Genomic DNA, 15,474 nt, shown 5'->3' on the forward strand with positions numbered 1-15,474 from the left:
GAAGAACATAGGTTTTACATGGTCCTCTTTAACAAACAAATGCATACTCTGCAACGAAGTGGTATGAAACTAGAGGACACATTCCAAGCTAAATGCAAATTAACCTTGCCTCCGAAGCAAGGAAAGGACTGATCCTAGAACTTACAGAATGGCTGGATGCCCACATGCTCGAAAGACTTAGATTAGTTGATTTTTGCATTGTTTGAAAAACTTTTTTATACTTACTGTGATTCTCTCATCTTTGTCATCTAGAGGGGTCCCATCTTTTTTCCACGATATAGTGGGTTCTGGGTGACCTCTTGGGGGCTGACATTCCATCACCGCAGGTTCACCCACGGCTACCATTACATCTGATGGATTTTGTCTGAAGTCATCCCGTAGAACTGAAAGAATAAAACAAATTAAGTCAAAAATTACCCAACTACACCAATACCACAGCAAAGTGTTTTGTTTTGGCCTTTAATGGTCCCTATTGCTGTTGTACTTTAATGAACAATTCAGTTAATGAACTTCATTTGGCATCTGTGGATGGTCTCTGGTACTTCCACAGAGTAACACAGAGAACCCATGTACAGCTCACATTTAACTTCCAACATACAAGCCAAGTGACTAACACTGACAGCAGTGAAAGGCTGACACAAACATAGGACTGTCCGCACAGAAGAGCTGACTCACTGGTAGTACTTGGCATAGTGTCTGCCTAGCGTGTGAAAACAGGATTCCCATCACAGCCGAAGAAGGCACGATGTCTTCTGCTCAGGTAGAACATCACTTTAGGAGAAGCAGAGATTGCTTTCTGACCCTCTTTTTCTGAGGAACAAAGTCAGCCTGCCAGTAACTCAAACGTTTATGGTTAAAGATTGGCCACTGGCCATGGCCATATGAATTGCATTCATCCCTGAATTTATGGAAAAAATGAACAAACTAATTAAACTTCCCAGTTCTTTGTTGAAATTATAAGACACCAATCATTTGTGTAGCCTTAGCCAAAGTAATCTTTGCAATTTGGCTTGTGTCTTTTTAAAGAAAAAAAAAATAAAAATAAAATCTTTCCTGTCTCTGGCAGTCATCCCTTAGCCTGAGCCAGGCCCATATCCTTCATTTGGAAGAAGCCAATTTTAGTACCTTTCATAGAAAGAAACACTTTTATTGCAGCTTCATTACTAGAATTTGTTCTTTCTTATCATTTAGGCAACCCCAACACCTAGGAATTCTAATTCCCTCTATTCACCCTCTATGAGTTTTATCAATAGTGGTGTGATTATTTTTCTTTTTGGGAGAAGAGAGACATCATGCTGTGCTCAGCAGACCACTACACAGGGACACAGTTTAACAGAATAATGGCATTCCTAAATCTTGCCAAGTAAGTGGCATTAGGTTTAACCTAAAAATAAATAATTCAAATGATAACAAATATAACATTCTAGTCCTCTCCACTGCTGTTACTCCATCCACACTGAAGAAAGAATACCGTAATGGAAATGTACATTACAGCCAAAGGACTGTTAGGATTTTGACAAAGCTATCTGTCACTCTTGCTACCCACAACAATCTTGTGTCAACAATAAATAGTGCCAAGAATCTTCAGCAAAAAATATATCCCCCTCGTCTTGGACCACAGATATATGGACATTCACTACTGTATAGTGGTTTGGCTGTTAATGCCATTTCAAAGTGAAGTGTGATTTATTGTTAGATGTTAAGGAACATGGGAGTGCTCACAGATTGGCAGGTACAGTACTGCCAGCAAACCATTCCTCTAAGGTCTTTCGTGCTGTTAAGACCTTTTAAAATGGTCTGATGGTAAATGGGTCATCTATTTTGGGACAGAGGTACATACCTTTCTCACATCTACTTTCTGCAATGCTATACAATCTAAAATGAAGGGAGGGAGGGAACAAAAATTACTTGTAGTTCTTTGTTTTGGAGGATTATTGGCAAAAAGCACTGTTGTTAATCAGTAGGACTATCTTCTATTTTTTCTCCTCAAGTCCATCTACCTTAAATTCTGATACACTACCATTCAGTGGCTACCGTCACAAGCCTATGTGTCCAGCTTGGCTCACTATAACATAATAGACAAAAGGGAAAGTTCAAGACTGAGGTAGAAGTGTAGATGGGAATCAAAAGCAATAAATACAGAATATTTTACCACTGTTCTAGAAACAACATATAATTTCTGGAAGTACCAAAGAACATCCATGTACCAACAAGACTGGACTATACTGTAGGTCTCACCAGAGCTCATCTGAATTTAACAATTCCATTCCATATTGAAACATTCACACTTCAAATATTTCAGTTTATTGAGGTTTCTGGATGCCTTCATATCAGGAAATACTGATACAGTGAAAGAGGATGGTTATGGATAAAATGTCTCTATCACTTTAATAATACAAACTAATACAACAGAATGACAGGACTTAATGAAGAAATTATAGAATAATGTAGGTTAGAAGGGCCCTCTGGAGGTCTCTGGTCTATGAGATGCTACTGGATGAACATGTTCTCTTGGATGAAACAGGTCTCTCAAAGAGATCGAGAATGTTTATTAAAAACAAAACCATGGACCTATTGTTTGGCGTAAAAAACCTGAGAAAGCATGCTCCACCTAAGAACAAAGATTTTCTCTCTCTGAAAAGCAAAACACATGGATATTTTCCTTCTATGGACTAGGGCAAAATGAAAATGTTTTCAGTGATGAAATGAATCTGGGTTACATCTAGAGGAAATACTATGTTTTCAGAAAGGGGGATGACGTAATTTTTAGTTATTCAGAAAGTTAAGTCAAAAGACCAATCCTTTAGCTTCCCTTCTTTTTCAACAAAACAAAACAACCTGCATTCTCTTGCAGCTCCCTTACTTCATTCCCTTAAATATTGATGCATCAAAATTGGATGTTTCAAATTATTTTGGTTATGGGAACTTTAAAATATTGCTCACATACACTGAAAACCTTATATATGCTTATCCCGTTTACACTGAATATGGCACTAAGAACCAGATGCAACTTCTTGTATTCCCAAGTAGCCCTCAAGCCATCCAGATGCAGTAAATCATGTAGCATAAGTGGCTAGGCTGACACTGCTTCTGCTGAAGTCAAAGAATTTTTTCTGCTTACTTTAATAGCGACTTGATCTGGCTTGGAGCCACTGGTCATGTTATTGCTTCTTTTTTTTCACTTCTACAAACTAAAGAACATAAAAGAAGACGAAACAGAAGTTGCACCAAATTACTAAAAGACCCCATACATCCAGTTCCCAGTGCCAACAGCACATGAAAGTGCAGAAGTGTTTATTTGCTACAGCACAGTTCTATTGCAACACAATAAAAGGGGGGTTTTGACCATGAGTAAGAAGCGTCTTATTACTTCTGAAGATTGTATCACTTGGATAAAGCTAAGACATATATAAAAAGAAGTGCCCTTAAGTTCAAAAAAGAAAAAAATCAAGTGAAGTGATCTTAATAAACCATAAGTGCTTTTCAAGTCTGAAAGACCTCATAAATCTAAGAGGAATGCCTATCAGATAGCACCTTAGATGGCTTTTAGCACCTCTGAAGCAACAAAGAAGTCCAGTACTTGTGTAATAAAAACAAATTACTTCAGTAATTTTTACACTTAGTCTTATATCAGCTTTACAAGCATAGTACCTTGTCTGTAAACCAAGACCTTTCACAAATTAAGCAGTGCTTAAAAGAATGCCTTAGGAGGACATCAAAGGTCCAGGCCATAGATACATCAAAACAAGGATTTTTTTTTCCATTTACTGTTATTTTGGCTCTAACATTACATAATGAAATACTAACAAAATGTAATCCATTAAATATTATTCCACAGATAGTCATCATGTAATTATTTTTGCAGCTGTAAAGTAGAAGCATGATCTTTTTTTTTGCCTCAGGCCTAGCAATCTTGCATGAAGTTATAAATTTTAAATTTTTTCTTATGAAAAAAAATAACTTCTTTTCAGTCCTTCATAATCAAGGCTCACTCTTAAATGAGAATACATTTCCTCTTGAAGACATAAGTATACTTTGTAATCCAGCATAGCATGTGCTTTCAGTCACCAAAAGGTCAAATTTCACTGCATGCACCTCCTTCTACATATATGCAGCTGGAATAAAAATAGGTAAGTTAAGAGGATGATTGCTTTTTTTTTTTTTTTTCTTTCTTTCTTTTTAAATGAATTCAGTGTAAAATATTCATAGATATAATCCTCCCCTAAGTTTCTGACATACTGTGAGTAAGGTTTTCTAACATTTTACTCTAATATTTCTGAAAATAAAATAAATAATGATCATAATTATTGTCACTGCATAGCTAGGACAACTCCATGATCTTGCTGTGTATACTCTGAACCATGTGCTTGCTGAACTAATCACGTTCAACAGCAACTTTTGTAACTCCACTTGAAAGTCAACTACTCATACAACTCTTTAATACCATGTACTATTCAATCAGTGAAACAATGGCACTTTCCCCAGAGAATCCTTCCCAGAGCAGAAGGAACTAGCAATCACTTGAGGATAAATTTTTATTGACAAGCAAAGTAAGTAGAGACAGCATTTTTTGAGTAAACTCTAAACAGTGTTTTTCAAAATGCAGCACCTGGTGTTTTTTTCTGAAGTTCTTCATTGGCTACTATGAAAAAGAGAAGGGAGCAACTACTGATTTTTTTTTTTTTTTTTTTTTTTTTTTTTATATATACACACCGCAGATAATTAAGAAAGATTAATGTTAAGGTTTATCATTAAATAACTATGATGTAGTTCAAAGACAGTAAAGAAAACACAAGAAAAAAAGAAACCAACCATAAAGCTCTAGTCAATATGTGAAAAGAATGACTTTGTAAGGAACACACCAATTACCATCATACACAGTGGGTATTATGCCTTAACAGGTGGTATCATTTAAGAACTGGAAATAAATTAATCTCCTGAAAATTTTGATTACAGGTCTATTGTAGTCTAGACACTTCATGCTAGATCAGTTCAAAGCAATGCACCACAATGTATCTCGGATCGCTCATCAACCAAGATACTACAGCCATGGTCAACCAGTGAACAGAGGAAGACGGGGAAAATGAAGATGTTCAGGGTGCAGTTGCATAATCAGATCAAGGCCATCTTAATCCAATTCTTATAAAAGGCATCATCCAGACTTGCTTCCCACTAACTCACATTCTCTCAGACACAGCACACTATTTTGCAAGTCTACTTGCTAGAGAGAGAGAGTAGACACCTGAAATATCACACAATTAGGTAACAAAAGAGATCCCAATGATTTCCACTCTTTCTGCATGAAAATAATTTAAATGTTTCTTTTTATTGTAGCACATGCCTCAAAAATGTAGGGAAAAAAAAAATGAAATAACTAGAAGAAATGTTCATTCCTCACATTGCTTTAGAAAACAACCAGACCTCAGCTAATGAGGAAGATTCCACCCAGCAAACAAAAACGTGCTAACATCAAACTACAAGCTAAAGCTGAGCAATGCAACCTTAATGGCCCACTGTCCTGTCTTTTGGCTAATTTTGTTAAAAATCCCATGTAATAGATTTTAATTTTAATATCCTGCAATTCTATGATTTTAATTCTTGTAAATATATAACAAGTAATTCAATGTTTTCCTTTCCCTCACCAATGAAACAACTGTATTATAAAGAAAGCTTCCATCTAATACTTAATCCAACTAATAAAATATGAGGAACAAAACAACAAAGAAGAGTGCTTACTTTAAAATGCTGTAAGATTAGGAAAATGAAAAATGGGATTCAGGAGGTTATATAAATGTTCTGATCCCGTGAATCAAAGAGAAACTCATTATTTCTTAGTCACGATTGAGCTGTTATTCAAAAGCAGAACAGTTCCTGTAATTTAGGACCAGCAACGATCCCTTTTTTCCACTACCTATCAAACTTGTAATTCAAATTTACTGAAACACAGCAGACATTTCTGGCATTCAAATATATTATAAGATGCTTGTCAGTTGGTACAGTGCTTCAAACCAGGTGCTTAATTTTAATTACAACTAACTTAAGCATTAGTCAGAACTATGATACCTTGTTTAAAGACTTTGTTGGCATGAAATTTATACAGTTGTCAGAGTATCATTTTTAATACATGCGTGTCACTAACAGGAAAGTGTTGTAGCACTTAATTAAGTTAAAAAGGAACAAAAAATGCATGTATGATCAGATTTAAGTCAACACACATCTTACCAAAATGGATTTCAGACCTTATTGAACTATAAGAATGTTACCTGGTTTGACTAGAACTTGATCATTTAATTTACAAATGAGAAATATTCTCTTCTGAGGACAACCCCTTAAAAGTTTCCATGCAGTCATATATAGGAAAAATTGGTTCCCTGAAAAAAAATATTTATTTTCCTTTCAGAAGATGTTAAACACAGGTTAATACTGGTGTTAACCGTAGTACAGTCATTAAAGTGAAACAAAAGGAGTAGGGCTATAAATAGTCTGTATAAATTACTGTTATGATAATCTAACAAGATCACTCATGTAATACAGGCAATGATTTTATGCAGCAATCAAGTCCAGCAATATGGTATTTGATGTTTCAAACGACGTCTACATTTTTATATGGCCTCCAACAGGTATGGAGCCACTTCATTTAGCAGCCAGCCTGCGTAGGGGTCCTCACTTTCATCATTTTCAGTTCTCATCTGATTCCTACTTCGAAGTGCTTTGCCCTCAGCTAGTGGATCTTGCTACACCTTTCTCAGACAAGCAGATGTCAATCAATTCAGTAAGTAGGTCTTTAATATTCATTCTGCCTTCTCTGAGATTGAAAACTATATAAACACCTGACATGTAGCCTAACAGTTTAACTCTCTCACAGAGCCAACCGTCCAGTGACACAGGACTTCCCTAATTGCACAGTCTTTCACATTGAATAGGTTTCCAAGTATGAGAGTGGTCACTGTAAAGAGATCATAAAGTAATGACCATCACGTAACTTCATCACAGTAGAGATCAATTTTTAATGTTTATGGCAAGACATTGAAGTCAATGTATTAATATAGTGCTGTCTTACTCTGCTTTAAACTCTGCCCCTTAGCAAACCTTACTACCTGAAATCCTGAAGAAACAAAAGTACTTTAAAATCAAGTGGTGTTCTTTGCTTAGTATTCATATGATTTGGTGTTGATATCCTTGACCTGAATCTTGCAGCTGGTTCACAAACACTTCCTCCATGATGTCACCATGGAAGAAATTGTAGGGTTAATGAATGCTAGAAGAGATTTTAAAAGGCCTTTTCTTTTTAATTTGATGCTGAAACAACTTAAGATCTGCCTTTCGTTATTATGTTCTTTCTCTTCCTAACATTTCATATTGTCAATGATTTATTTTTAAATTTGAAATTACAACATTTAAGACTTTGGTAGACACTGTAAGAGGCATACAGAAATTTTACCAGTAATTTAATTTTGGAAGAACTAAGAGTGCCAAAGAATAGCATTATTTAATTTGAATGAATGAAAATAAACTAATGAATGAATGAGTAAATGGTATACACAGAATGCTTTAAACTGTTCTAGAAAGAGACGTTCAGAAAACTTGCATTCCTACTGCCCACCACAGCAATGTAGAATTTCCAGCAATCAGAAATTGTCTATTTCTCATCAAGCATGCAGATCTGGCACCATATTCTGCTGTAAGAATGCTAACAGATTAAAGGTATAAGGGAGAGCTAATAACCTCATGTTACAAACCAATGTAATTTATTATTAACATTATCAGTACTTCATAGCTGATGACACCACTGAAGAGCACTGGTGGTCAAAGCAAGAAAGAAACAGCATTTTTTTTAGCACTAATGAACAGAACCAAGACACAAAAGTAGTTAAATATAGATGTAAAATGTATCAAATATAAGCAGTGAAATTAGATCGCATGTCTAAAATGTTAACAAAATGTACTGCCTCTATTACTGTAACCATTAAGTTGTTTTAAAATGTATTATCTCCAAAGAGTAATGTTTTTGATTGATACAGCACCAGCAAACTGGGATCTTAGTATCTACTGAAGGTCAATAGTTACGTTCTTTGGAAAAAGGTGTCATTGCCTATTATATTCACACTATATGTCAGGAAATACAACACCTATATTCTTCTAATCCATTAATGTAGAAAGAGATGAAGGTGGGCTGCACCTACACAGATCGCATATTTTAAAAGGTGCTGATGACAAATACAAGCAATATGCTGCACTGCAAAAGCAATTACATGTTGAGGCACATGTCAATAAACATACTGAATGCATATAAAGACATTAAAATAAACATATTTATTGTTATTTGTTACTGTCATTAAGAAACTTACAGTTGTTAATAGAAAGAAATGAATGCTTATGTAGCAAGTCCCCAAAAAATACTTCTGTAAAAATCACTGGGTGAAAGTTACTGACAATAATTACAAAAATTTATGGAAATCACTCACAATCAGTCTGATTTTATTTATCTAGTTGAAGATTTGGGCTTTAAGTATTGCCAGGAATCTTACTGGGCAACACAGCTGTCAGCTCGTAACAGGATCTCCATGTGTGGAAAGGAAAGCGTAAATGAATTAGATGATGAATTGGGAATCAATTAAATGACCAAATCTGGTAAGTCATATAAAGAGTAATTTTAACTCCCATGGAAAGGGTAACTGACAGGCCTAAGAGAGCACACTGCACCACTGGGAAATCTAATTAAACCCTGAAGGATCTGTGATGCCTCAGGCATGCGACTCTGAAAGTATCCCTTAGGTTGATTAAAAATTGAAAATAGATAAGGAGAAGTGAACTAATTATTAATTTGATTGACTGTGTACAAAATGTGATCCCTCTCAACATCTTCCACATATTATGGTCTAGGACAAAGCATTTACTACCAGCAAGTCAGAATTTACCTCCTGGAAGAGGAGATTCATTTGTATAGACCACAGAGATAGTTTCCCTTCGCTTGTCCTAAATATTTAAAGTTGGTTGTTGTTTTTTGTTTGTTTGTTTTTTAATTACTATTATTGTTATTTTATTATTATTGTTTTATGGATTTCCAAATTTATGGACACAAATGATGGGGTTTTAGATGCAACTCACAGAAGAACCGTGTCTTTGGGGCATCACGAATTAGATTCCCCTAGGCATGGAAGGATTTTCATCTTTAAATCCAAAGATATTGGTGTGTTTGTAAAAATATTTTTTTTTACTGTACACAAATCAAGGTTCCGATGTCCAGTTTCCAATGAACTGCTAGCTGCACTAGCCTTCCCTTCAAAGCAGATTATAATAGAGAAAAAGAATCAGATTAAGATGCTGCAGTGAGACCTTGTCTTGGCCCTCCAAATTAAAGCATAAAGAGATAACTGGAATGACAAAAGAGACAGAAGGACCAAGCAATGATAAGATAAAAGGTGAGAAGACACTTCAACAAAATGCCAATGTTTCCCTTAACTACTTATCAAACCTTATTTCACAAGAAGAATGGTTGTCCCTTTTAAGAAAGAAGACACGAACCAACTCAGAAACGCCAGTGTCCTGTACCAAAGGAATTGAGGGAGAAAAATAAAGGAAGGAATGCAGGTAACAAGGACAGAAGCAAATATTTAGCCAGTTTTCAATGAAAGCTTAAATCTAAGATATATGGCACTGGCAAATTGAAAGAGACCACAGTTGTCTGAAGAGGTGTCGCTGTCACATAGCAAGCTACATTGGCTTGAGATGTGAAAAATTGACTCTCTTCCCATAGTTTCTAAGCTTGAAAATCCCTCACTAGGCCAATTTTGAAGGAACCTTTTCTATCTTAACTTGTGTTGTTAGAGTAGATACAACTATTCCACAGACTTGCCAATGAAACTGTGGCAGCACTGATTCTGTAGTATAGGCAAGACTTAAATGGCTGATGCTTGTACAGTTGCTTCTAATCATTCTTTCATTCTGAAGAAGCCAAAAACTTATCAAAGGAGACATTTTCAAAGCAATAAAGATTCACACACCTGCAGTAACAATGTTTCTGCAGTATGCACAGCCCTAAATCTGCACATGCACTATGCTATTGTTTTGCTAAGGTCCTTCCTCAAGGCAACAATTCTAGCTGTGTCCTTCTGCTTAGCATTCAAATTTCAGCATGTTATATCTGTACCACTACCATCAACGTTTTTTGAAAGGACTCTATTTCCATGAAAAAAATCCCCATTATGCTTTTGAAGTGGTTGAAAAACATGACTTTTTAATATCAGAGAATATATAGTATCATTATCACATTCAAACAGCTAAGTCACTTCTTTACTATTCTGGAAAATTATATACCCCCATTACATCTGAGGTCAAGCCATCAGTCAGTAAGCACAAGATGCAGGCACTTCATATGGCTGAGTGGCTAATTCTAAATAACAGCAGAGCTAAGAAAAGCCTTTCTTGGCATCAGATACTATAGTAAAGCCACACTGCTCAAAAATGTTGCTAAACTATTACATACACTTCTATTCTGTTCTACTGTGTACAATTTTATTCTCTTGAAAGGAACTACAGATCACAGGGCTCCACCACCTTTTCTCACCTCTCCAGACTGCTATACAGCAGGATATACCTAAGTTAGATAGTGGATGTTTCATTAATTATACTCTGCACATCCAAATGCACAAATATGTCATTCTTGTGATAATGTTACCTTGTTTCTTTACCTCCTAAAACATTCAGCATGTAAACTGACAACAGATTGTCACAGTAGAAACCTTTTCTAAAAAGTAGTAGAAACCTTTTCAAAATTACAGTTATGCCAAGTATCTTAAACTTTCCAAATTACTTTTGCTGATTTTAGAAACATTTAAAGAAAATCACCTCAGGGAAAAATGGCAGACAGTTTTACACAGAGGTAACAGAGAAATCCAGTCTTCATCTAATTCAATTAACTGCTTTGAGTTAGATCCCAAACCGTACAGGCAAACATTTGTTCTATTTCAGGCATATTCTAAGATATGAATCATTCCACTTTCTCAGTATACAGAAGTATGGTGCAATATCATACACTCAAATCTTTTACTGTTCAGAACTTGCAAAATCTCTAGACAGAGGTCTTCATGATTTACAGTGACAGGTCTTCATTTAGACAACCGTCCAAAGGCTTCAGATATTGTAAAATTCTATGTAGAGCATTACAAAAAGTAGCAAAGTTAATAGCTACAACAATGAAAAATGGTTTTGAAAGCAAATGGACATCACCAAATTCACCAAGATGTAACTTTGAATTGCAACTCTTGGAAATTTGTACGCTATCATAAATGGCAAAAGACAATAAAATCATGCAGCAGAGTACTTCTGCATTTGGACTCTTATTCTGGCTGAAATCCCTATGAGATATTCAAAGGCAATGCGCCAATTGATCAGTATGTTAGTATTTAATATGCTGTAAGTGCGACTGAGTAAAAATCTGAGAAACACTGGCTATTAGCAGAGTCTGCCTTGTTGCTGGCAGGAAGGAGTGCATCAAGTTTTGGATCGCCCCATGTAGTAAAACAGCAGCCAGAAGTTTGATTCAGAATTAACAAAAGGAAACAGGGTGATGCTCAGCATGAACACAAATGTGCATGAAGCCAGCCAGATTTCATTACTGAAGATTTTAATTTTGATTAAATGCTTCCTTTCATATTGGGTCACACTCATTGTTTTCAACCCTGTGTTTTCATTAATATTTAAATACACAGAGAACATTAAGTTGCATAACTTCAGTGTTGCAGCTAAAGATAGCATCTTTAATAGCAGCTACAAAAGGATGCTGGCATCCATTGCTGTCCAACTTTGTAACGCCGTGAGGCACCGTGGGCTGGTAGGGACTTTGTGGCACACAGGACAACATGTCTGCATTCACCACCAAGAAAAGGGAAAGTGGATGACTGTAATATTAGCTTAATCTGGTTGAAATAGGAACTTATAAGTGCATTCTAGACAAAACAAACCAACCTAACCGAAATGGCTGTGAAAGTGTAAAAGGATCAAGGCAGCGAGTGCATTTGGTGGAAATATTGTTTGCAACTTTGTTTTACACCCTGTGAGAAACTGCAGTACAGTGCAACTCATTAAAAACTTAACCAGGAAACAAGCACAGTAAAGAAATTGTAACATGTAATGTCACTAATTTGATTGTCGGATTTTTCCCTCTTGTTTCTTCTATTTCTAACTCATAATGATGAAACTTAAGTTTGGACAAAATTCAAGAGATCACACTTAAGAAATTTCTTGATTCCATTCAAGCTGGGGTATTGTTAGCAGAAGTACCCACGCTTGACTTCCCTTGCTATTACAAACTTGAACTGTGGGTTACTATGATACACTCTGTAAAGACCTACCAGCTCTTTTAATTCAATTCCTATCAGTCCTAAGCAGCCCATATAGGTTAATTTCCTGGTAAACCACAAGACTTTTCAGTTTCCATTAAGAGCTGTTATAGAGAGAAAAAGCAAATGTGGTATTGTGTAAGACCGGAATTATTTTATTTCTCTATGAACTCTGAATATAACTAAATTTTCAAGTCAGTTCAGTGAACTAGTTCTTCTGTGCATGTTTAAACACAAAAAGCAAGCTTGGAAATATTATGAGACTTAATCTAGATTATCAGTAGATGCACAAAAATGGAAGTCATGTGTTTTAAGCACAGTTTTAAAAAGCAAATACATTGTGACTAATTATAATAAACAGGATGCTGAGAAGATAGTGAATTTGCAAGCTAAAAGCTACCGGTATCTTCTAATAATTCTCTCAGAAATAACTGAGTTAAGGGGGAAAAAACCTAACTCCAAAACACTACCTGGATTGCCTAAATTCTTACACTTGTTCTACTGATATACTGTGAGAATATATTTTTGCTGTTGTAGGACTTTATAGTAAATAAAAACTCCAGCTGCTTTGGTGCTGCTTATTTTCATTTTTAGACACTTTGAAACTTACTGGTGAATGGTGCTGTGGAGGTTATTTACTTTTACTCATTACTGTTAGTGTCTTTAGTGCAAAACAACATTGGCTTCAGCAGTCTACAATCAGGAAGAATTCCAACTTCTGTTTTCCCACCCTACCGAGTCAGTTAATGCAGAGAAGCTGTACCAGGCCCGTCAGAATTTCAATTGGTTTGTTAGGTTTCTGGTCTGCATATTTATATGGGCCTCTAGTAAATATAATAAAAGCTTAGAAAAATTAATTTTGGCTTCTCTTGTTTCTCCTCAGTTTGCTTTCAAACAAGAGCAAAAACCAAACTCAAAAGCAAAATTAAAGTTCCTCTATGGATGTGTTTATGTCAGCACTTGAGTTTGGATCAGGACTGAACTATGAAGGAAATCTCCAAATCTTCTCTACTAACCAAGCTTTGATTTATATCTCAGGACAGGGCTTGGAATGCAAAAACTAATAATTTAGAAGGGGATGGATGGAACTAGACCAGAACATGAACACCAGGTTCCAATGGATGTTCAGGCAGCAGACCAAACTGAAGTCCTCATAAAACATGCACAGTATAAACTCTGTTTCTCAGGCTAACTGTTTCCCTTTATAAATACATTTCTATTGGGTTGTGCTACTTGCAACTACTTGCTGTTGACATAATGTACATATAGCAGAACTAAAACCAACCAGGAACAAGAGGGCTAACAGAAAGATGGCATATAAGCCTTCTCTTGTCAGGAAACAAAAAAATGCAAACCAGCAAGTAAGAATCTTTGAAGTCACCATGTTCATTTATATATGAGAATCCAAATCAAAAAGAGTAATTCTCTTTACTAAAGAAAGTGCTTGAATGAAATTGACTGGCATCTTCCAGTAGCTTGCCATGACAAGTAGTTACTCAGAAGCTTTCCTTTGAGACTGAGGCACTAGTTACTTCATGTAAAAATGCTTTTAAATAGTAGACACTCCTAACGTTTATACAAACTGTAAGGTGCATATAAGTAGTCTTTGCTGTGTTTCTTGTTTGCTTTACAGCAACAGAATGGAAATACTTAAGAGTGCATTCACAGTATCAAAACCACAATACTACAGGTAAATATTAAAATATATTTGTACATTTTGGATTTCTTGGGGGGAAGGAGTATATCTGTTGTGTCCTTACTAAAGCCACAGAAATAACAGTATTATATATGCACAGACCCATTGCATCAGTGCACCGGATCTAAACCGGGAACCCTTAACAATGTAACAGTAAATAGGGAAAAAAAACAGTGAGTGCTTTTAACCAGTAAGCAGAAGTAAGCAGTGCCATTACCATTTATTCCCTCTACTGTGTCAAACTTCTGCTTTCACTACAAGTCTGTATGAATAATGCCTAAGTAGCCTTTGTTATATTGACATGTAAAACTGTACAAGAGACAAAACTATCTGATCTCTCAGAGGAAAATTTTTTAAAGAGCAAAGCGGTAACTCTATACATATTCATCTTAAAACCAGTAACAAATATCTCACTAAATTCTGTCAAGGATCATGGAAACAATTGGGATTTGTATATACATCATTTGGATATAGGCCATTATCAAACTATCTAGAGAGTTAATCAACAGAGGACACTCTCAGCAAAACAAGACTGATGCTACATAATCAGAAAGACCAGAGCTGTAAACAATGGAAATGCACATTATTCCCAAACAGTATAAATAATTTAAGACTTCCAGAACTGAAATAAATCTACATAACATTTGAAGCACACAGAACCACCAATTCAGACAGAATAATAAAAGGTAAGGGAAAAACAGATGGATAATTAAAAAGATACTTTCCAAGTGGGAATACACTTAGCTTAGCAGTGCTGGTAACAAGTAAAGAAATAAATATCAAGGAAATCCTATTATGTGCATGTGTATTTTATATGATTTCATTATTTTTTTTTTCAGAAGGGATTAGTTGTTTTTTCCCTCTAGTGTGATCGGACATTGAACCTGCTATATCCATCAACATCTACCTGATTAACTCTTCAGCTCTTTGAAGCGTTAGTGTTTTATAGGGCATTATTTGTAGAGAGATGGAAATGATCTGATTTGCCCATATTTCAGATGGACATTCTTCTTTTAGCCCCTACCGCCCTAGAAGCCCATACATTTTCATCCTCAGATGAATTCTCAACAGCATACTTCAAAGGAAAAAGATACTCATAGTGTCTTCACCTTTCCTTTGAAACTGAATCTGTAGATCCAGTATCATCTAGCAAAGCTAATTGCATAGTATGCAAGGGAATTACTATTATTTCACTATAACCCACCATAGAGAAATGATGAAAGCTGAGGAACTGTTGTAACAAGCTTTACATATAGACAGCACCACAAACACACTATCAAAGGTAAATATCTTGCACAGGTAAAACAGGAAAATTAAAAAAAATTAGCTTTATAACCTTAACAATAACATTCAATTATCAGCCAGATTACCCTGCAAAGAAAACCTTGGAGAAGAGAAGAAAATAGAGAGAGATAAAGAAAGGCTGTCTCTTTTTAT

The 15,474-nt window shown here is 35.5% G+C and overlaps 1 protein-coding gene across 5 annotated transcripts in view; it reads right to left on the reverse strand.

Moving 5' to 3' along the window:
- ROBO1 (roundabout guidance receptor 1) overlaps positions 1–15,474 on the reverse strand; it is a 643,819-nt gene that overhangs the window by 111,073 nt on the left and 517,272 nt on the right. For all 5 annotated transcript variants that reach the window (XM_026851549.1, XM_026851531.1, XM_026851540.1 and 2 more), the window contains one exon: positions 226–383. In XM_026851549.1, the coding sequence (XP_026707350.1) occupies positions 226–383 (158 nt within the window). The remainder of the gene's footprint in view (positions 1–225; positions 384–15,474) is intronic.

Source organism: Athene cunicularia, assembly GCF_003259725.1.
Source record: "Athene cunicularia isolate RWA chromosome 1 unlocalized genomic scaffold, athCun1 chr1_part1, whole genome shotgun sequence".
In the NCBI taxonomy this organism is placed as follows: Eukaryota; Metazoa; Chordata; class Aves; order Strigiformes; family Strigidae; genus Athene; species Athene cunicularia.